Source organism: Danio rerio, chromosome 19, assembly GCF_052040795.2.
Source record: "Danio rerio strain M-AB ecotype USA chromosome 19, GRCz13ab, whole genome shotgun sequence".
In the NCBI taxonomy this organism is placed as follows: domain Eukaryota; kingdom Metazoa; phylum Chordata; class Actinopteri; order Cypriniformes; family Danionidae; genus Danio; species Danio rerio.
Window position 1 is genome coordinate 788196 of NC_141039.2, and position 24305 is coordinate 812500.

The 24305-nt window shown below is 40.4% G+C and overlaps 3 protein-coding genes and 1 long non-coding RNA gene across 12 annotated transcripts in view; 2 read left to right on the forward strand and 2 right to left on the reverse strand.

Moving 5' to 3' along the window:
* The window catches only part of akap9 (A-kinase anchoring protein 9), a 186313-nt gene extending 182239 nt beyond the window's left edge, over nt 1-4074 (forward strand). For all 7 annotated transcript variants that reach the window (XR_015945271.1, XM_088651427.1, XM_088651428.1 and 4 more), the window contains 6 exons: nt 594-791; nt 889-1115; nt 1409-1500; nt 1613-1742; nt 1978-2111; nt 3526-4074. Coding sequence is in view for 6 of the 7 variants with exons in the window: in XM_088651427.1 (XP_088507553.1) it covers nt 594-791; nt 889-1115; nt 1409-1500; nt 1613-1742; nt 1978-2111; nt 3526-3563 (819 nt within the window). In the remaining variant the exon portion in view is untranslated. The remainder of the gene's footprint in view (nt 1-593; nt 792-888; nt 1116-1408; nt 1501-1612; nt 1743-1977; nt 2112-3525) is intronic.
* A 3260-nt stretch (nt 4075-7334) lies between these two features.
* LOC141378959 (uncharacterized) overlaps nt 7335-24305 on the forward strand; it is a 17435-nt gene continuing 464 nt past the window's right edge. Inside the window, exons 1-3 of one of the 2 annotated variants that reach the window (XR_015945279.1) lie at nt 7335-7458; nt 21426-21545; nt 22481-22581. This is a non-coding gene — a long non-coding RNA (uncharacterized LOC141378959). The remainder of the gene's footprint in view (nt 7459-21425; nt 21546-22480; nt 22582-24305) is intronic. The other variant, XR_015516319.2, reaches the window with a different exon arrangement.
* Nucleotides 8847-14058, reverse strand: si:ch1073-440p11.2. The gene is made up of 2 exons (XM_087295203.2): nt 13942-14058; nt 8847-10445 (listed from the first exon to the last, which is right to left on the reverse strand). Exon 2 carries the CDS (start codon nt 10430-10432, stop codon nt 9266-9268), a length of 1167 nt encoding a protein of 388 aa, XP_087151329.2. The 5' UTR covers nt 10433-10445; nt 13942-14058; the 3' UTR covers nt 8847-9265.
* The window catches only part of cyp51a1 (cytochrome P450 family 51 subfamily A member 1), a 14661-nt gene continuing 6851 nt past the window's right edge, over nt 16496-24305 (reverse strand). For both annotated transcript variants that reach the window (NM_001001730.2, XM_088651360.1), the window contains 3 exon segments: nt 16496-17524; nt 20412-20580; nt 21439-21534. In NM_001001730.2, coding sequence (NP_001001730.2) covers nt 17334-17524; nt 20412-20580; nt 21439-21534 — 456 coding nt within the window. In that variant the 3' untranslated portion in view covers nt 16496-17333.

Sequence of the window (24305 nt, forward strand, 5' to 3'; positions counted from 1 at the left end):
CATTCTAACAACATGCTAAGCCAGGCTAGAATAATGCTAGAATCATGCTAACGACATGCTAATCCATGTTAGAATCATGCTAACAACATGCTAATTCATTCTAGTTGCATGCTAGTTCATGCTTGATTTATGCTAGTAACATGCTAATTCATGCTAGAATCATGCTAGCAACATGCTAATTTATGCCAGAATCGTGCTAACAACATGCTAATCCATGCTAGAATCGTGCTAGTAACATGCTAATCCATGCTAGAATCATGCTAGTAACATGCTAATATATGCTAGAATTGTGCTAGTAACATGCTAATCCATGCTAGAATCATGCTAATCTAATGCAAATTCATACTATATTCATATTGTAGTTCTCATATTTCTGAGGTCACCATAATGTTTGTCCTCAGACTTTACTATCTAGTTTAATTATTATATGTTTTATGTTACCAAACATGTTTCCAGCATTTAGAAGTGTGTGTGTGTGCGTGATGTGTGTGATAATGGGTGTATAAGAGTCAGCGTTTATTTCCGTGGCTGTAGCTGTTTCTGTTATCTAATATACATGTGTTGTTGTATTATATTACTTATTTGTTCCTCAGGCGTGGAGCAGGTCTGCTGTGGGCCGTCAGGATCTCCTCTTGTCCTCCAGCGAGCGCGAGTCCTGGGCTCAGGAGAGGAATAGTCTGCAGAAATCTCTCCGCCAGACTGAAGCGGAGCTGAACCGTGTGAGATCAGAGCTGCGCTGCGACACGCTGAGAGACCTGAGCTCTGCTGATCCGGACAACACTGCGCTGAAGGTGGACAGCGGCTCGCTCACCGCTCGGCTACAATACAAGATGTGTTATGTAAACGCAGCTAGCATCTCCGCTAACACCTGCGTGTCTGTCTCCTCAGAGGATGTATGGGAAATACCTGCGCGCCGAGAGCTTCCGCAAGGCTCTGATCTACCAGAAGAAGTACCTGCTGCTGCTGCTGGGGGGCTTCCAGGAGTGTGAGGACGCCACGCTGACCCTGATCAGCCACATGGGGGCGCTGCCGGGACACTGCAGCCCACACACACAGCAGCGCAGGGGGATCACACGCTTCAGATCCGCTGCACGCGTCTCCATCGCACTGTCCAGGTGCACACACACACACACACATACATGTACTCACATGCGCACACACATTCAGTCCTACACACGCACCCACATACGTACAAACATATACACAAAAACACATACACACTCACTCAGACACACACACACACACACACACACAAAGATAAATATTTATACATACACACACAACATTCACCACAGCAGTAGTGTGTTGTTTGCTCCTGTAGTATTGTTATTATTAACTGTGTGTGTGTGTGTGTGTGTGTGTGTGTGTGTGTGTGTGTGTGTGTGTGTGTGTGTGTGTGTGTGTGCAGGATGAGGTTTCTGGTAAAGCGCTGGCAGCGAGCGTCAGGAGGAAGCACAACACCGCAGATCCTCAGCAGAAACGGCCTCGCACACGGCACAGGTAACACACACTAACACACGCTAACAGAAGAGGCTAGCTGAGTCCTAGCACGAGTCTTCATCTGCGTGTGTGTGTGTGTGTGTGTGTGTGTGTGTGTGTGTGTGTGCTGCAGGTGCTGATGTGAGGAACGAGTCTTCTTTTCTGAGTCCCGCTGCTGTAGAGTTGTACAGAGACAGAAGAACCACGAGCCGCGGCCGCACGGGACGAGAGTCTCCGAGATCTGCAGCCTCCGTCCAGCACAGGTGAAGCACAACTCTACACAACACGACCAAACATGACTCGACACAACTCTACACAACACTACATAACACAATTCTAAATAACTCTGCACAACTCTACACATGTCTGCATAACTCAACACAACTCTGCATACTCTGCATGACCCTTACACCAGGGGCCAGGCTAGTGGGGGCCAGGCTAGTGGCATGAGTGTGTTGTGTGTGTAATGAGTGTGTTGTGTGTGTTGTGTGTTTGCAGATTTGTGGGTGTGCCCGGTGAGGCGGGGGGTTTGTCGTGTTCACACCTGCAGAACTATGACCCGGACCGAGCGCTGACCGACTACATCAGCCGCCTGGAGGCCCTGCAGAGGAGACTGGGCAGCGTACAGTCGGGTACACACTGCACAACTCACAATCTCTACACAACTCTACACAACTACAAAACTCTACATATCTCAGTGCAACTCAACACAACTCTTCATAACTAGATAACTCAACACAACTCTACACAACTCTAGAAACAACAGCACAACATATCTCTACTCAACTCCACATATCTCAGCACAACTCTACACAACTCTTCATAACTACACAACTCTACTCAACTCCACAAAACTCAACATATCTCAACACAACTCTACTCAACTCCACAGATCTCAGCGTATCTCAGCACAACTCTACAGAACTCTGCTACATAGCACAACATAGCTCTACACATCTCTACACAATTTAACACAACTCAGCACAACTTTACACAACTCCACATTACCACAGAACTCAACGTATCTTAGCACAACTCTACACAACTACATAGCACAGCGTATCTCCACACAACTCTACACAACTCTTTATAACTAGATAACTCAACACAACTCTACATAACTACACAACTCTACTCAACTCCACATAACTCAACAAAATACACAACTCTAAACAACTCTAGACAACTTTTCATAACTCTACACAACTCTACTACATAGCACAACATAACTGTACACAACTCTACACAACTCTACACAACTCAGCACAACTCAGCACAACTCTGCACAACTTAGCATAACTCTACACAACTCTACTACATAGCACAACATAACTACACAACTCATCACAACTCATCACAACTCTACACAACTCTACACAACTCTACACAACTCTACACAACTCATCACAACTCTACACAACTCTACTACATAGCAAAACATAACTCTACACAACTCTACACAACTCTACCCAACTCTACCCAACTCATCACAACTCTGCACAACTTAGCATAACTCTACACAACTCTACTACATAGCACAACACAGTTCTACACAACTCTTCACAACTCATCACAACTCTACTACATAGCACAACACAACTCTTCACTACTCAGCACAACTCTACACAGCTCTACATTACGACATAACCTAACACAACTCTACACATTTCAGGATAACTCTACATAACTTAACAGAACTCTACACAACTTCACACAACTCAGCATATCTCAGCACAACTCTACACAACTTGTGTTGTTTGTATTTGCCTGATCTGCTCTGACAGACTCTTGATGTGTGTGTGTGTATGTGTGTTTGTGTGTGCGTGTGTGTGTTTGTTTGCGTGTGTGTGTGTGTGTGTGTGTGTGTGTATGTGTGTTTGTGTGTGCGTGTGTGTGTTTGTTTGCGTGTGTGTGTGTGTGTGTGTGTGTGTGCGTATGTGTGTTTGTGTGTGCGTGTGTGTGTTTGTTTGCGTGTGTGTGTGTGTATGTGTGTGTGTGTGTGTGTGTGTGTGTGTGTGTGTGTGTGTGTGTGTGTTATTCCCGCAGGCTCCTCCTCGTACGCTCACTTTAGCGTCAGAAGATAAAGCTCCTCATCTCCATCATGCTGTCTTGAAGAGACCGGTTGCCTTCTCGTGCTGAGCTGCTGTGCTTTCCTCTTCTCGCTCTGCACATCATCACACCCGTGGGACCAAAAACAGGCTTTTCTCTTGCTTTCCTTCATTTTCAGTTGTGTATCCTCGTATAATCCAGCTTTGCGTTGGCGCTTCAGCGTCTGTACATGACTCTACTTTCTTTGTTGTTAATGGAGATCAATCGAGCTGTTACTGTATATTTGTGGAATGCTAATTTAAGTTGATTAATTTAAGAAGCGTTGGTGACGGAGAACCGAACGGCTGCTATCTGACTCTGGAGAACACGATGCTGCTGCGCCGCACTAGCGTTAGCGACACGCGTGTGCTTTCAGACTCGACACACTGTGTTTTACTGCTCGCTCGCGTCAGAGGACATTTGTAGACATATTTTTGTAAAGGTAGGAGCTTCGGATTTTATGGGTATTTTGTCAAAACTGAAATAAAGATTAATATAATATTTAAATCTGCTTTTGGCTTTTTATTGTCTCGTTAGTGTAATTCAATTACGTTTTCACTGAACACAGTCATGTAAGGGATTACTTAAGCTATTTAGGTCGTTTAATTGCAGTTATTTGTATTTATTATATGAATCCCTGTGTGCTGTTGGGTCGTTTTCATCCACTCTGGGCTTATTTTGAGGCCTAATTTGGTCACAATATTCTTTATTTCAGGAAATGGAATGATTTTTACTGACAAATCGTATTTTGACCATAGACTGTACATGATCTGGACGGAGTATACGTGACGTCACCTATAGGTTTCTGAAGAGCGCAAATGAAGCAACAAGTAGGCGTGGCCAACCGTCGCCAGATTGTTCGCCTGACATCGCACTGACGGTAAAATCTAGATTGGATATGCGGCCGACTGGAAGTGCGATATGCACGTTAACATAGCAGCATTTTAACAATAACAACTGTGTAACAATAATTAATAGTTTGACAGTACTGTGACAGTTGGGTTTAGGGTTGGGGTAGACGTTAACAAAAATAAAACTTATTGGTTAATTTAATTGATAGGATAAATAAAACTCGGTACAACTTCAGTTTTTATAGTGCTTTGGCGTTTGGGTTTAGGGTTGGGGTGGGGGTAGACGTTAATAAAATACAATAAATTGAAAATTTTATAAGTAATATAAATAATTCTCGATAACTTCCGGCCGCAACCATATCCGATCTAGCAACAACCCGCACTGACCGGGGGTGCCCAAATAGGGTATATGCCGAGCTAGTGCTGTTCCCATGCTGATACACTTCCGGTGACCTGTTATTGTGAACTTTTTCCCATTTTATACGGTTTTATACGGTTTTTTACGGTTTATACGGTTTTATACGGATAAACTTTAGCATTTATTTACGAGACAAACGAGACAAAAAGCCGTTTACTCGCACGTGCCCATCAGAATCGGCAGGCTAACCCACAAGCTCCATGGAATATACTGGTGTAAAATAAACGCTCATATTATAAAGACATGGCGAGGGAAATGTAATTTAATGCAGTGCTTCTGGTACAATCTGAGACCCACTTTAAATCGGATATCACTCAGCCAGTGGAGATCGCTGATTTTTAAAGAAAACAGACCTTAAACGCACCGGATTTTGCACTGGCTTTCAATTCGCCGGAAGCGCTTAACCCAGGTTAATGGCAAATTAAAAGTCCTATTAGCATGCTTCGGCATATACCCCATAAGGCCAAAGAGGCGGAGCTACAGACGCCTGCTAGCATTTTGCTTAGACAGGCTTTTGTATGGGAGAAACGCTTAAACCTTCATCACCTGCGACTCGTTTGTGTTCTGACCTCATGTGCTTGGTTGTACACTACATCAGTAAAGTGTTTAGTCTTTTATAAACACTGCTGTAATACATTGAGCCACTAAACATTGCTCTTATGATGTTTTTCAACAGGAGGAAACCCGATACTACTTCCAAACACCTCAGATATAGTCTGTATTAGTAAATGTAAGACTATTGATGAACTCCAGGGATAACACTGCATGACAACGCTTCAGATGACTGATCTAGAGCCTACAGCTAATCAATCTGACAGATTCTGCAGTGCATTACAGCTCTGAACAACATTATTAATGATAAATGATCCTAAATAAAACAAATACATGTATAGAGATGGTATAGAAGTATATAATGTCACGCGAATTACTTCCAAACACTTACATATAATCTGTATTAGTTATAGTTATAAGTATATTATTTCACTCTGCTGGGAAATGGAGGTCATGTGAGCAGAATTAAGTGCACACAGCATGATGCCGTATTATCTGATAATTCTAGGAAATAATTCCTAAAGGCAACTGACAGTGTATACGATGAATATGCCGAGTTCAGCGGCTAATCAGCCGGAATCAGCTGAGGGGACTGCGAGGAGCCTAGCTGTCACTCAAGTGGCCACGCCCTTAATTATGCAGACTTAATATAACTTAATAAGAACTAAACAGATGAGTTATGAAAAGATCACCCCCTCACAGTTGTGATGAAGTGTAATATTAGCTATATGCACCAACGCCATCATTTGTAGCAGGGTGTAAACATGTTTTTATCAGCTGTAAATCTGGCCAGTTCACCATTACAGTCAGTGAACATCTGGAGTTCCTGGAGCCTGACCCCAGTGGCCAGTCGATGAATTGCAGTTTCAGTTACTTCCGTATTGGCTTCATGAGGAACAGCAGGATGTTGCCGCTTGATTTTGACACATCTTTTGGGAAATGCTTTGAGAAACAATACACTCTTTTCAGATTGACTTCCCTTTGGTTATGTTGGTGCTGTTTTTGCCCCATTAACTGCCATTATGATCACATTTATTGATTACAAACTAGCCATGACAGCAGATAATCATGCATTCTTGATCATTGGTGTTTTTTTTCCTTTTGGGAAGAGGTCAAATTTAATCTGTCATTTATATTAAATTATGTTTATATATTTTGTCATTTTTGTGTTGATCATCAGTTGCAGTGCAAAAAAAAAAAGGTTTAGTTTCTGGTTTTTATATGTTGTGTGTGTGTGTGTGTCTGTGTGTGTGTGTGAGAGAGAGAGAGAGAGAGAGAGAGAAAGAGAGAGAGACCTTTGCACACTTATCTCGATATTTCTTAAAATAATCCAAATTAAAAACATTTCCCTACTAACATCTTAAACCAGCCTAGGCTGGTTGGCTGGTTTTAGCTGGTCGACCCTGCTGGTATTAGCTAAAACCAGCTTGACCAGCCTAGGCAGGCTGGGAGCCCAGCTATGTCCAGCTTAAACCAGGCTGGTCAAGCTGGTTTTAGCTGGTCATTTTCCAGCCTGACCAGCTAAGACCAGGATGGAAACCAGCCTGGAAATGGCCAAAACCACTCTAAAACCAGCCTGGTCGACCAGCTAAAACCAGCCAACCAGCCTAGGCTGGTTCAAGCTGGATTTTTCAGCAGGGTTGCCTTATCTTGAGTCTCAGACCAAAGTTTTACACCCAGCTCGTTGATTCTCTGAAATAAACTCGTTAATTTATTTATAGCTACACTTCAGCACTTACACAATACATATTTGTAGTTTCTCAGAGACACAGCTAGAGAGTATTTAATATCTACACATTAGTCGGTTTTTTCCTCTGCATTTCTATGATGTTTTTCAGAGATATTACCATAAAATAATCTGTGATGATTCTTTATGAGGAATGTCGAGATTAAAATGTAGAAATGAACAAGAACAGTTGGTTCATGGTATTAAATTGATTCACCAGGTTTGATTTTCGGTGACCATTCACACACGTTTTTGTTGAGTTTTGGAACGCAGTAGCCAATCAAGGGCGGTTATCAGTCAACTCAAGCCTGATGGATGTTGACCGTTTCAGAGGAACGAAACCGGTAAGAGATTAATGTCGTTTTATAAACCGCTTCAGTGATTATAGAAGGTGTTTGTGTGGACGCATAGATATATCTATTGTGTGGACGGATATATTTGAACTGTGTGGTCGAAATATGGCGCGCAGTTTAAATCGTTTTCCGTTATTGACGTTATTATTCATTAAAAAATTAACAACAATTAATTTTGTCGTATCATATCAGCACCAGCCTTTAATTAGCTCCCGTTTTTATGTGTAAGTATTATTTTCATATTGTTTTGCTACAGATATCCAGATAGACCCATATGGTTAGTGCAGGAGTGTCCAAACTCAGCCCCACTCAGACACACCTGGGCTAGCTAATCAAGCTCTTAGGCTTTCTAGAAACATCCACGCAGGTGTGTTGAGGCAAGTTGGAGCTAAAATCTGCAAGACACCGGCCCTCCAGGACCGAGTTTAAACATCCCTGGGTTAGTGTAGGAAATGGTGAATATGTGGTTCTCTTGGGTATAGCTACTACAGTATTATTTTACTGTTTTATTCATGATAAATTCACGGATAATATTCTTAGCTAAATGTGTTCACAGTATCCTGATTGGATGAAGGAAATTAGATTAAAGTATTTGTCTCAATAGAATTAATAAGTTGAATATGTCATGATCAATGATCCTTGCTGTCTTTGTCCATATAGCTAACCTATATTATAATATATAAAAAAAAACAAAGAAATAATAATATTAGAGATGTAATTATTCACTCAAATTCCTATTCGATGTGATTCACGATGCTGATCTTAAATAGTTTTTTATCATTTATTTCACTAAATGAGTCAGTTTAGAAATAAGCAAAATTTCTTTATTATGTTTCTCAAATGCTGCACATTTCTTTTTAAAATAACATATATTTTGTCAAATACAAAAAAAAAAATATATATATATATATATATATATATATATATATATATATATATATATATATATATATATATATATTTAATTCTAAACAAGCCCTGCTAAAAAATCCAGCTTATACCAGCCTAGGCTGGTTGTCTGGTTTTAGCTGGTCGACCAGGCTGGTTTTAGAGGGGTTTTGGCCATTTCCAGGCTGGTCTTAGATGGTCAGGCTTGAAAATTACCAGCCAAATCCAGCTAAAACCAGCTTGAACAGCTTGGTTTAAGCTGGACATAGCTGGTTTTGGCTGGACTCCCTGCTTGGCTAGGCTGGTCAATCTGGTTTTAGCTGGTCATCTCCCAGCCTGACCAGCTAAACCCAGGCTGGAAATGGCTGGAAACCAGCCTGCAAATGGCCAAAACCCCTCTAAAACCAGCCTGGTCGACCAGCCTAGGTTCCTAAAAACGAATAATTCAAAAAAATTACGTTAAAAGTAAAATAAGCATCAAAAATCAAGGTGGTGTTCAATTAATCCTGATTTTAATTTAGGTGATATCGCCCGCCTCTAGTTCACACCAAACATGAAGCAGCACATCTAGGGATGGCCGATACCAATTATTTTCTTTCCAATCTGTTACACAGCGGAATGAACCACCAACTATTCCAGCATATGTTTTACACAGCGGATGCCCTTCCAGCTGCAACATGGTAATGGGAAACACCCATTCTCACTCATACACTATGGTCAGTGTAGTTGATCAGTTCCCCTATAGCGCATGTGTTTGGACTGTGGGGGAAACCGGAGCACCCGGAGGAAACCCACACCAACACGGGGAGAACATGCAAACTCCACACAGAAACACCAACTGAACAAGCCGGCACCCAACACTTACAATAATTACAGCCTCATTAAAGCGCCCAGTTTTTCTAGAAATCCCTCATCCCCAGTACCATCCATTGAGCTCATTGACGACTCTGTAGTTTCGATGTCTTCTAACATGATCGCAAGCTCTGCAGGCGTGCTCGAGACCAAAGCGAGACTCGCTGGCCACGAACTCCTCTCTCCAGCTGAAGTACTGCATGTACAAGTCTTCATTCCTCTCCAGGAGCTTCAGATGTTCAGCGAGTCCCTCAGGACCGGAGAAGTCTTCAATGTGAATGAATGCACCGGCTGGAATTTGTTCCTCATAGTTCCTCCGGGGTGGACCCAGAACCACGGGAACCGTGCCGAGGATCAGCGGGTTGAAGAGTTTCTCAGTGATGTAGTCTTTATGAACAGAGTTCTCGAAGGAGAGGTAGAATCTACAGCTGGACACAACAGAGGTGTAGTCCTCACTGCTGATGCGCTTGCTGAATGCGTTTCCATAGACGTCTATGTTGATGTGCTTTTTAAGCTCTTGGTAGTATTGCGAACGCTTGTAGGTGGAGTTCCAGTTACTCACGATCCAGCAAACAAGCTTGGTCTTCTTTGGGATGCTCCCGCTGGTTTTCCCGCTAATCAGTCGTCCGTAAGGAACGCTGATGTCTGAGTCCAGCCTGTAGGATGAGGTCAGGTTGAACAGATCGTTCAGACTGGAATACCGCGGTGAATTACTGGGAGATTCCATATTCATCCAGATCCATTTCTGGAGCCGGGGTCTCGGCTGATTGGGAATGTTGGATAAATCTGCATCAATGTCTCTGTGATGGAAGAAAACACCGTCTGCTTCCTGAAAGTAACCTCGATCATCTGTGAGATGGCAACTGTGGATGTCAAACATCGAGCTGCAGCTATCTAAATCAAACTTTGCTCCAAAAGGCCAGGTCCAGATCAGGAGGACGGTGTGGGGAGTTGTGGATGCCTGTGTGAAGTGGCTGCTGATGGAGGTCAGGTTTACTGTGCATGTGTTGTTTATGATGTTGGTTTGGTTTGGTTTCTGGAGAGCGCTGATGCAGATGTCTCTGCAGACCGCATGTTGGGGAACCGCTGGACATTTCTGCCAGTTTGTGCTCTCAGTCGGCTTGTAGTACACGTAGAAAATAGCAGAGAAGCATGTGAGTAATACCAACGCAGCCAGGAGTTTCTGCAGGGCTCTGTGTGAGGAGGACGAGGAGTTCTGCTCCATCACTGAGCTTCAGCTGGACAGACAGAGAGAGAGAGAGAGAGAGCAGGATTAGTTCATATGACTTGATCTAGTTATTAGGACTTGTATTTTATGTTTAAAGTACATCTGTCTGTAGATATTACCCATAGTTCTTCTGTAATTGTACTTTACAACTTATATCTAGGCCCACACGGAGTCTGCGCGCACAGATTTTCAGCCCATCATTAATTCTGTTTATTTACTTGAGTAAATGTGTGTGAATGTAAATTTATTTAGTTTTTTAACTAATTACAGTAATATTACTGACTAATGTGAAAATGTTCATTTGATTTATGCACAATGCAGTTTGTACTGTAATACTTTCTGTCTTTTAGTAGAGACATTACATGAGAGACTGGCTTTGTTTTCCAAATAAAGTGAATCTAATTAGATTTGCAATTTAAACATTAAATAAAAGTTAAAAAGATATTACTTTTAATTTCTGATACTCCTAAAATAATTCCGCAGATTTTTACCAAAATTCTCAGCAGAAATTGCAAAAAACGTCCGCAGATTCCGTCTGGCCCAAGTGGCAACCTCCCGCTCTCCCTCAGGAAGCCAATACGGAAGTAACTAAAACTGCAATTCATCCGCAATTCCGCTAGTCCTGGCCGCTCCTGCCTCCAAAATAGAGCCAATTTCAATTGAGCCCACTGTTAGAATGGCCAACTTTACAGCAGAGGTGTTTACAGCCTGCTACAAAAAAAGATGTTGGTTCATACAGCTAATATTACCCTTCATGACAACTGTGAGGGGGTGAATATTTATATAACTCATCCGTTTCCTTTATATTAAGTTATATTAAGTTTGCATAATTATGGGAGTGGCCACTTGAGTGACAGCTAGGCTCCTCGCAGTCACCTCAGCTGAATCCTGCAAATTATCCTCTGAACTCGGCATATTTATCGTATTTCTGTGTTGTTTTATGTGGCTTTACACAGTCGACTGCCTTTTGGACTTGTTTCCATCAATTATCAGATGGCATGGCATGCTGAGTGCACTTAATTGTGCTCACGAACCATTCACGTGGCCTCCGTCTCCCATGTGAGTAAAGTTATATACTTATATACCATCTCTATACATGTATTTGTTTTATTTAAGATCATTTATTGTTTATGTTTATATTTAGAGCTGTAATGCACTGCAGAATCTGTCAGATTGATTAGCTGTAGGCTCTAGATCAGTCATCTGAAGCGTTGTCATACAGTGTTATGCTGGACTTCATCAATAGTCTTACATTAACTAACACAGACTGTATCTGAAGTGTTTGGAAGTAATTTGCGTTTTCCTCCTGTTGAGAAACGTCATAAGAGCAATGTTTAGTGGCTCAGTGTATTTCAGCAGTGTGTGTTTAAAAGTCTAAACACTTTATTGATATAGTGTACAGCCAAGCACAAGTGGTCAGAACACAAGCGAGTCGCAGGTAATAAAGTATTAAGCGTTCTCCCAAAGTAAAGTGTGTCTGAACCAGCTCCAAGCTAAATGCCAGCAGTGTCTGTAGCTCCGCCCACTCTCCGCCTCTTTGCCCTTGTTTGGTATCCCGCCGTGGGTGTGATGACGTGCGAACAAAATGGCGACGGTTGGCCGCACCTACTTGTGGCTTCTTTCGCTCTTTAGAAACCTATAGGTGACGTCACGGACACTACGTCCATATATTTTACAGTCTATGGTCTGGCCCTGCTTATACCTGTATCCTGCACTTGCTGCTGTTGCACTGCTGGGGTGCGTTTCCCAAACAGTGATGTAACTCACGGCTGAACTATCATAGTACGATGCATCGTTTGGGAAGATAATGATGTAGTGGCGAGTGTTTCCTAAAACTCATAGTTTCTCTGTCGCTGATCCATCGTTTGAACCATGTTAGTTATAACGTAAAACGCCCAAAATGACGCTCTTAACCGGGTGGAGGAACAACGTCTTTAGAGCAGAACCCCATCATTTATAGTGCAAATGATATTGTTTTACACGCACATGCATTAAAAATAAAATCCAATATTGGTTTTAGTATAAACATGCACTCGCTTTCCATATTAACTGAAATATATGCATGCTCTCCGCTACATTCATTCTTCTGTGACAGGGCGCCACACTAAAATTCATCCCGCCACGGTGCATCAGCATCTCCTTCAAAATGTTCGCTCATGTTTTTTTAATTAGCAGATTATTATCGAACCAAAACGTATAAAAGGGAAGTGAATTATAACAGCGCAAACTTTTCTCCAGCAATCGCGCTCGGATCCAAAACAGTCGCTCCGACATCGCCTGAATGAGGTGGTCTTGGCTCGATTGATACGAACTCTGGAGCGGATCGATTGTAGTGAGAAAGCGATACCATCTGAGCCCGGCTATGGATATATGGATATATATGGATATATGTTTTATGAATATGTACAGCATACGGCTATATGAAGAGAGGATGAGCAAGGCGAAGGTCATTCCTACTGGTAATTGTGCGTTTCGTGTAAAATACTAAAGTGAATTATGCTGAACTATTAACGAGAGCTGTTCATCTGAACATTGACCGAACTGCAGTAGTTTATCTGTTATGTTTCTCTAAAATGTAAAGCCTATAATGCATAAGCCATCTACTATACTCCTGATCTATAGTGATGACGTCTGTGTGTGTCACCATTCAAAATTAAAGCGTAGAATTTCCCTTATAATGTCTGATTGGTCATCGTCATTAATTAAAATGAGCGGGAAAAATAAAACATGAAACTCCGACCAATGTGAGGAGAGTTTACTCTCACATGACTTGTTTTAGCTGTTTTGCTCCGTGGGACTTTGCCGTGTGAAAGTGCAACATTGTAACTATTTTAATAACAATTTCAGAACAATTGAACCGATTCACAGGTGTGAACGCACCCGTAATAACTCATCTCTAATCACTGATTTCTCTTTGCCATGATGACAGCACATAATATTAGACTATATGTTCTTCAAGACACTAGAATTTAAGAACTGCTTTTATTCTAGCCTAAATAAAACAAATCAGACTTTCTCCAAAAGAACAAATATTAGAGGAAATACTGTGAAAAATTCACTGCGCTGTTAAATAGCACTTAAATTGTACAAACCCATGTTAAGCTCAATATTATTGGCCCCTTCAGCAATATTAGTGTTGGATTGTCTCCAGAACAAACCACTGCTTTACAATGACTTGCCTAATTACCCTAACTTTACCCTGATTACCCTAGTGAAGCCTTTACATGTCACTTTAAGCTGAACACTAGTGTCTTGAAGAAGATCCAGTCTAATATTAATATCAATAAAGCAATACACTCTGTACTTTTCTTATTAGATGTGTTAAAACAACTTTTTTGCAGCTCAAATATCATGATAATACCGTATGCTTAAAGCTACAGCAATTAATCAATAACATTTGATGGTCATAAACCTACTTGATTGCTTAAAATAGCTTTATTTCAATATTCCCAAAAGCAAATCAAATCATTGTGTATTTTTGAATGATCGTATTCAGACTCGTTCACCTGTGATCCAGCGTTTAGTTCAGATCCCACATGATCACTTAATGTCCCGCAGCTTCACACTCGATACTGTAAAAGTGTAATAATCAGCGAATGATGTGGAGATCTTTATCTGTAAACACTCCCACACTCAACGCTGACCTCAGAGCAGACCAAACACATTTATACACTCACCTGACGTTTGCATATGATTATAGCACGTCCGGCACATTTAAGGTTGGGAAATGGAGGTTATTTATTGCTTTTGTTAGTGGTTTATTTTGTTGGCGATGTCTGAAACTACACTGAGACTTGTGCTTGAGTTTTTACTCGTGCTTTTGGGGAAGTGTGTGTGCGTGTGTCTGTGTGGTTGGTAGGATTGCCGTCTGAGACTTCGGTGTTCATGCAAAATACAGCGCTAAGCATAAATAAGTGCATCACCGCTTACAGATCTCTCTTCTACTGTAATATATTTGTGCAGATGCATTAAATCAGCCAGCTCCAAAAACAAACTGATCAACTAATCTAAAAATAAGACTGAAGATCACGGTACACACAAATGTCAAATAAATATTTAAAAAAAATGTAATAAACAGTTAAAAATCAAGAGAAACATTACAATAAATACAAATGTAGTTGAGATTTTGTAGATTACAATAACTGGTTTGAGTTTAAATGTGTTATCTTTCTATTTCTAAAGATGTCCGGTGACCAAACTCTTCTTTAATGCATTTAAAGTGGAGCTGTTATGCCAAAATGACTCTTATAAGGGGCTTAAACCCAGTTGTGTGTCAATATATCCATCCTCTAATGCTAAACATTAGTTACTTCTACATTTTTATAATCAGACTTGATGCAGAAACACTGTGATTGACATTCTCCCTTTGTACGTGTCATTAGGGGGAAAGCTCCGCCCACTAGTGCCCATCATCTCTCCATCTCATTAGCATGTCCAGCAGCCCTGAGTGAGAAGCAGCCGTCTGTCCATTAGCCATCAGAGTGTTTGAGCTGCAGAAGATAATGTCAGCATAGACTAAGAGGATTATAGATGTGGAGTTTTAGATGAACAGCGACAGGAGCCACATAGACTGACTCGCAATGATAACGGTTGTCTTGTTTCTATTGCAAAAGTTCCACTATTATAAGTAAATAATTGCACTTTTAGCACAGAAAACATTCATGTATATACACATTTTATGCAAATATGAACCATTTTGACTGCTTATTTTTAGACTTCAACATCATATTTATGGACATTATAATTATTTTTCTAAGTTTTTTGTAAACTTGAAATATGTAATAAAACATAATTTAAAGAGCGCTCGTGTAAACGCACACACTGAGCAGAAACTGGTTTTTATTGGTTGTTTTTGGATGATCTGCTTTGCATTCAGATTAGCTGGAAGAGGGATTTATTTAACCAGGCTCATTGTTGATATGCAGTCCTGTATACATTTCTGGAGAACGGCAAATATGTCCCTGTAGAAACAAATGTTTTTTTTTGTTGCAGTTTTCGTTTTCGCAAATTCACCAGAGGGCGCTGTGTACGCTGTTTCAGATCTCAAATTCCTCTCGCGAGTGCCATTCTAGCCTTCTGTTCTCATGTAAATCCACCAGAGGCCGCTGTTAACTGACTGACTGACCCACCATCCTCCTTCCCTAAACCCAACCAATACTGTTTTCAAAAGCACCCATTGACACCGATTGGTTTCAAATAATAACATAAAATAATATATGTATGTATATATGTGTGTGTGTGTGTGTGTGTATATATATATATATATATATATATATATATATATATATATATATATATATATATATAACAAAATATTTTAAATCTAATAATAATGAAAATCTAATAATTTTGTATGCGACCGTGGATCATGAAACCAGTCATAATTTTGAAGCTTTCCATTGATTTTTAGTATATAATATATATATATATATATATATATATATATATATATATATATATATATATATATATATATATATATATATATATATATATATATATAAATGCTAAAAAGACAAAAAAAGACTTGTATATTTTGTACCAGACTTATTCAGTCAGTGTGGATAAACATATATGCTAAATGAGTAAATATAAATACTTTTGTGAGATGAAATTATTAGAAAAAATCTAAATATTAAGCACAATGCGTATTGTAATCAAAAATTATGATTTAATATATTTACAGCAGATTTATTTTCAACGAAAAATGTTAATTCATTGTTAACTATTCCAACAAATAAACCCATGCAACACAAGAGCAGTTAAATTATATTATATTGAATTATATTATATATGATATTATATTAATTATATAAAATTATATTATATTATAATAAATAATTATACTATTATTATATTATATTAATTATATAAAATTATATTATATATTATATCATATTATATTATATTAATTATATAAAATTATATTATGTATTATATTATAATATATTATATTATATTATATGTAGTTTAATAATTAAACTAAATCAAAAACAAGCAAATAAAGCCTCAGTGTATAACGAACATCTTTTAATCTTTTAAATGATCAAAGGCTCAACATAAAACATCAAGAGTTTATTGTTAAAAGCTTTTCATACACTGTATTTTGCCTTGTTTATTACGCTTTTAAATTGCATCGTGGGATCTTGATCCTTCGTCCAGCAACTTTTAACCTAAAAAAGTCTGAGAACGTGACTTTTATTGTCATGTGTAATAGTCTGCAGTGTTACATAATGTGTGTTGGTGTTGTATATTACGCTACAGAAACCTTATAATAAACTCCAGCACATTTACCCTAATTTTACACACTTATTCCTCTGGATATTATTATTCTTATATTATTTTAAACTACTAAAGCATCAATAAAAGTCACTTTTTTAAACTGTGCAGTTGAATTTTCAACATCAGAAGTGGACAGAGCAGAGATCAACATCCCATAATGCAATTCACAACCATAAATAAACCCAAAACACAGAAACTGTTGATTTACAGTGTGCATTACAGGCTTTCCATCATACAAAAATAAGTGTTTATGCAGCACAGGTCACTTCAAGGTCAAATAAAACCCATAAGGGTCACGCTTTACAGCAAGCTTTCATTAGTGAATGTATTTACTAGCATGAACTGATAATGAACAACACTTCAATACAGCGTTTATCAGTCAGAGGTCAGAATTCACTAATGCATTAACATACAAACTCAAGCCTGTAAACATTATTAATGCAGCACGAGTTAACATCAACTAACAATGTGCAACTGTAGTGTTGTCCTGAACACATAATGACTGCACTGTTGGCTGTGTGCTGATGTCACTGCCTGCATTACGCTCATGGTAAAGCGAGACCCACATATTAAATAAGAAAAGGCTGATCTGAATGCAATGATGTGAGTGTTTCCATCACTGCTGTGGTTGTGTGTTCCTCCGTGTGTATCTGATGATGGGGTTGTGCGGTGTGTGAATCATGGTTGTGTAGTTGACCGGTGGAAAGTGTCCGTCTACCAGCTCAAAGTCGAACATCCGCAGCAGAGTCGACCAGATGGTTTTGATCTGCACGTAGGCAAAGTTTTCCCCAATGCAGCGATGGCGACCTGTCAGACCGAGAGCATCAGGGTAAAGATCATCAGACTGAAGCATTTCAGTGTTAGCATTAACACATCTCAACATGCGAGTGGATTACGGTAGACTTCTAGCTCATGTTCACAGTTTGGTTTCTCTTCCTGTGAGTTTTGGTTTGGGTTGTTTTTGTGGTGACCTGATTCACATCCCCTGAATTCACCACCGTTTTCGTTTCTCAGGTCTTTGAAAAACAACAACTACAACAAACAACATTGTGCAGCTGAAGTAAGAAACAAACTAACAAAAAGTCCTTGAAGTACTAATTAGGCTGGCTTGAGAAAAAAGCCAGACTACTGAAATCCTATTTGAACTTAATATTTTTATTCTTCTTCTTCTGAGACTAAAATTCAAAATCTATCTCCTCCTAGAGCTTTCAAGCTATGACCACCAAACTCACACCAGACCTCCAAACTATTCTGACTCAGTATGCTATATCTTTTCTGACTGATCCGACTTTCGGTTTTCTGAAAAACGTCCCGGGACTGTCGGAAAAATCCCATAGACTTAACATTGGACCAAACTTTGTGACCTCATAACTCTGCATCAGACTGTTACACAGACTTCTAACTGGGCTCATTTAACTCAGACTACCTAACTGAAAATAACTGATGAGCTTTTAACTTTTTAGCCACGCCCTAGCAACCACTTTTGGACCCTAGAAACTGTCCCAAAGACTTCCATTCAAAAGACTCTCATTGACTTAACATGGGATCAAACTTTGTGAGCTCATAGCTCTGCATCAGACTGTCATACAGACTAATGGCTGAGCTCATTTAACTCAGACTACCAAACTGCCAATAACTGATGAGCTTTTAACTTTCTAGCCACACCCTAGCTACCAAATACTGCACCCTAGCTACAACTGTCCCATAGACTTCCATTGCAAAAGACTGTCATTGACTTTACATTAGATCTAACTTTGTGAGCTCAAAACTATCTATCTATCCTTTTTCAAACTGATTTTTTCTATCTATCTATCTATCTATCTATCTATCTATCTATCTATCTATCTATCTATCTATCTATCTATCTATCTATCTATCTATCTATCTATCTATCTATCTATCAACTGTTTTAATCTATCTATCTATCTATCTATCTATCTATCTATCTATCTATCTATCTATCTATCTATCTGTCTATCTGTCTATCTGTCTATCTATCTATCTATCTATCTATCTATCTATCTATCTATCTATCTATCTATCTATCTATCTATCTATCATCTTTTCACTTTTTAAAACTGTTTAAACTAAATAAACTATTTCCAACAGACTTTCTCAAGCCAGCCTAAAGTTTGTCTCAACGAACTTTAATAATCTAATTGATTCTGTTCGCTCACATTGCTCGTTCTGTGGTGACCTGTGGTTCACCTGTGCACGTCATCAGGGCCGGAGCAAGCTGAACTGCCGCTCTAGGCAGAGGACGGTCACGCCGCCCTCAACCCCAATGTGAAAACGAAAGTGACCGGTTATGAAAATGAAGTAAGGTGTCGCGGACCTCTTTTCCGGCGCACTACGCGCGGATTTAACTGAGGACGCGTGGGTGCTGAGGGAGGGAGGGAAGTGTCGCGGACACTGCGCTCTCTATTCTGCCGCCCTATGCACGGATATAACTGAGGATGCGCGGGTGTCGCGGACTTCAATTCTGCCGCCCGTGCGCGGATATAACTGAGGACACGCGGGTGCTGATGGAAGTGTCGCTGACGCTGCCCTCTCTGTTCTGTCGCCTATGCGCGAATATATCTAAGGACGCGGGTGGTGAGGGAGGTGTCGTGGACATAACTGAGGACGCGGGTGGTAAGGGAGGTGTCGTGGACGCCGCCCTCTCTATACTGCCGCCCTAGGCGGCCGCCTAGGTCGCCTCTATGGACGCGCCGGCCCTGCACGTCATTCAGATATGAAGTAGTTTGCCTTGTACTCTAAAATTGAGAAAATCCTGTTTGTTTTCAGTTAAATCCTCAGATTAGCTTAGTTTGGGGTATTGGGTGTGGCTAACATACTAAACCACGCCCTTTAGCTGTCAGTTTTGACATCACTACAATAACAAACAGAAATGGTGAGGGGGAGGAGTCTGTTAGGTTGTAATAACTCTCCCCAAACCCTTTCCCCCATCTGAAATGAATGACACGCCTACTTTACTACATCCAATCAGCTCTTAGTAGAAACAGCAAGCCACGCCCATGGGCGCCGCTAGGAGAGGGGAGTTAGGACAATTCTAAGGGCTTACGCCGTTTTGGGGCCCCCAGAGTAACTATTAGGAGGCCCAATCAATCCCCCGCAACAAACCCCTACCCCACCTCCCCCGCTCTACACTTCCAACCACGTTGACACCCCGACCCCCGGCTTTTCACTTTCGTCCACGACACCACAACTGGATGGAGGGCGGGGAATGTGGTAGCTCCTCCCTTTTTTTTATAAACAGCCTATAGTGTTTGTTTTCTCACAGCTCAGCCAGTGAGAGTGGTTGAGCGCAGGCACATCAAATCAAACGCAAGTGAGATCAAGTGGGTGGCGCATTTCAGACATTAGAGAGCATTTGATTGGTCAGAAGATTTACTGAGAAACTGAAGCATGAGGAGACGGCAGGGAAATGCATTTAGGTGGAAGTGACTAACTGCAAGCATTAGATGTTTATATCAGGTTTATATCGTCTAAATGTGAACTTTGTGACTGTTGTGTTGACACTAGGTTATAAATATCCTTAAGATTAACAGACTGATGCTAACATTTAAAGGGACAGTTCACTCAAAAATTATTAAGTCATAATTTACACACACACACACACACACACACACACACACACACACATACACACACGGCATCCTCCAGTTGATTTAATGTGATCTGTCGAACTCACCTGCTCCGAATGGGATGTAGGCGAACTTCTCTCCGGCCGCTGGGTTGTCGTGCAGGTATCGGTCTGGGTCGAAATCCAGCCGCTCAGCCCATGTGTCCTGCAGACGGTGGTTTACTGTGGGAGACACACACACCTGGTGTCCCGGCGGGATGGTGTATTCACCCACTTTCTGTTGAGGAAAACACCAGCCTTAGTTTACAGATGGATGCAGTGTCCATTAGGGCTGAGCAATAAGACAATTTATTACATGGCTGTATGGAATATTAAATTCTGATTGGTCGGTCGTGACATTTCAAGATATTTTATTCCCAGATAACAACCGCTGAATAACACTGTCATATGTAATCCACATTTATATGTATCTGCTTTTGTTATGTTGTGTTTTTGACTGTTTGTTGCCATCTAGTGTCTGAATAATGCGCAGGTTAGTGTATACTCCATCAACTGTTTGTGTTTTTGACTGTTTGTCGCCATCTAGTGTCTGAATAATGCGCAGGTTAGTGTATACTCCATCAGCTGTTTGTGTTTTTGACTGTTTGTCGCCATCTAGTGTCTGAATAATGCGCAGGTTAGTGTATTCTCCATCAGCTGTTTGTGTTTTTGACTGTTTGTCGCCATCTAGTGTCTGAATAATGTGCAGGTTAGTGTATACTCCATCAGCTGTTTGTCTCCATCTAGTATCTGAATAATGTGCAGGTTAGTGTATACTCCATCAGCTGTTTTATATCTGTCAGCTTTTAATTAAAGAATAAAAAGTTTTTAATTAAAGAATTAATAAACTATTAAGCTCTCAGAACAATGTTTTGTGTCTAATTGAGTCTAATTTTGTGGCAGGTGGCCATACAATAAGTGGTATGAAGTACATTAAGATGGTTGTTATCCTAGAATAAACCCTTCACTCTTATACAACAGTGCTGCGCTTCACATCAGGCTTTATTCTGAGATAGCAGTGACTTATATTGGGATTGTTGTCATATAGCACAGCCCTCGTGTCTGTCCTGGGTCTGTTTTCAGTGTATTCTGGTACCTGAGGGGTTTTGGCCATCCTCATCATGGTCATTATTGGGGGTCGCAGTCGCAGCGTCTCCTTCAGGCAGCGGTCCAGCAAACTCAAGTCTTTCAGCTGCGGTAAAAGTAAGTGCTTTAGTGTCTGAACTGGTGATGTCATTCAAAAATACATACATACATACATGCATACAGTCAAAGTCAGAATTATTAGCTCATCTGAATAATTAGCCCCCTGTAAGTGTTTCCCCAATTTCAGTACTTGAGTTTCAACTTCAGCAGTTTTATTTACTTTTTTATCTGGCAATTGCCTAAAATTTATTTATATATAATTATATAATTTTGTACCTTTATTTATCATTTTTATTTAAGGAAATGTTTTTCAATAGTGTTAATAACAATAACAGCATTGGTTCTGGGGGCAGAGTTTACACAGTGGTCTAGATCGGTGTTTCCCAACCCTGTTCCTGGACACACACCAACAGTAGATATTTTAGATGTCTCCCCTATCTGACCCACTCAGGTATTGGAGTCTCTTCTTATGTCCTGATGACATAAGAAGTCGGTGTGCCTTCAGGAAAAGGGTTGGGAAACATTCATTCATTCATTTTCCTTAAGCTTAGTCCCTTATTCATCAGGGATCGCCACAGCGGAATGAACCGCATGTTTTACACAGCAGATGCCCTTGCAGCTGCAACCCAGTACTGGGAAACACCCATACACACTCATTCACACACACACACACACACACACACACTCATACACTACAGCTAGTGTAGTTGATCAGTTCCCCTATAGTGCATGTGTTTGGACTGTGGGGGAAACCGGAGCACCCGGAGGAAACCCACACCAACACGGGGAGAACATGCAAACTCCACACAGATACACCAACTGACCCAGCCGGGACTCAAACCAGGGACCTTCTTGCTGTGAGGCCAATCACATCAGATTTAGATCGTTTCACATGTCAGAAACTCTTTCAATGTTTGGAGAGAGATGCTGTGATTGACTCAGAGGAAACTCTGCTAATGTCAGCTCGTCTTTCTCGTCTGTCACCTCCGCAGGTTTCACATCATCACCCCCATAGGAAGGATGTTTGCATGGCAGATTTCCTTACCAAACGGCAGCAGCAGACAGAGCTTGATGATGTGGAGTTCAGCAGCAGGTCTGATCACACTGTAATCTCACTCAAAACTGCACTAATGCATGAGTGTGGGAAACAGAAGGGATGACCGGGAGTTGTGTAACTTGCTTGTATTGGAGTAACGCCGGGGTCGCACCAGTACAGCCAGTCTAGTTGCACCAGCAGTAAAATGACTGCGTTCAGGAGCCCTGCATTTCAGCTTTCATTTATGCTACTTGTTTCCTGGATATTGAATAGAGATGCACCTCAATTCTGCACCCAAACCAAAATTCAGACCAAAACCGAAAATGGTCTGTGATAATTATTACGTATTTAATTAAATAATATATGTCAAATTTGTAAGACTTTTCATGCAACTTATTAATTAAAATTATGCAAATTTAAAAATAAACAAGCCAATAAAATAAATGCATTATGCAAATGAGCGGAAGGGAGTCATTTCGTTTTAACAGTGTTGCCATGACAACACATGAGTGCTATTGCAAGCAACAGGAACTACTATTTGTGGATGCGTTATTTGAGTAGACGATGCTTTTCCGAAGATCATGTTTGGTCCATGCAGAGATAATTATATGTATATATGTCATTATAGTGTATTATTGAGCTATTTAGAAACTGAGCAAGTTAGTCGACAGTGCGCTCTGATGCTCGTAGGATTTAGTCGGCATGGCAACAAGCCACCCTTGCACGGCACAAGCTATTGAACTGAATTGATTTCATAGTGCAGCGCTTTCTACACCCAGTGTAGAAGTTTTTTCCGATTCTACTTTCATGCTTTGTTTTTTACGCTATTTTCAGACGATAATTTTCTCCAGCTCAACATTCAGTGCATCCCTAGAATTGAATCAGACACTTTAGTGCAGGGGTGTCAAACTCAATTCCTGGAGGGCCTAAGCCCTGCACTGTTTAGTTCCAACCCTGCTCCAACACATTTACCTGGAGGTTTCAAACAAGCCTGAAGGACTCAATTAATTTGATCAGGTGTGTTTAATCAGGGTTGGAACTAAACTGTGCAGAGCTGCGCTCTCCAGGAATTGAGTTTGACATCCCTGCTTTAGTGCTTAAAGGGATAATTTACCCAAAAATGAAATATCTGCCATTACTCACACTCGTTCTAGACCTTCGTACAATCATTAAGACGCACGCTGGCTCACTTTATAAAAGTGTAAAGGTGCAGTACATAGGACTGACCCCTACTGGTTGAACTTGATACTGCAGTGCAAATTCAAAATACTGGAGAGGATTTTGGTTGTTGCTAGAGGGGATACAGCTGCTGCCGGAAGTTAACAAGAATTATTTTATGAGCCTTCAAGATTAAACCGAAATACATTTTTTTCTACCATCTGGCAACCCTGGTGCTGAAATCTAATTGGCCAAACTGGCAGTGGGTGGAGTCAGAGATCAAAACAAAGCAGAATAACTGACCTCAGCATTGTTTTTCAGATAAACAACATGTTCAATTAGCATGTTTCGTAAATATCTAATAATATTTAATAACATATTATGCTGTTTTCATAATTTAGAAGAATCTAAAACTTCAGTTCACCTAAAAACAACAATTTAATCACTATTCACGCATCCTCAAGTTGTTGCAAACCTCTATGAGTTTCTTTCTTCTGTTGAACACTATTGAGTAGATCAACCCTGTTCCTGGAGATCTCCCTTCCTGCAGATTTCAGTTGCTACCCATATCAAACACACCTGAACCAGTTAATTAGGACCTGAACACCACGTGATCATTACAG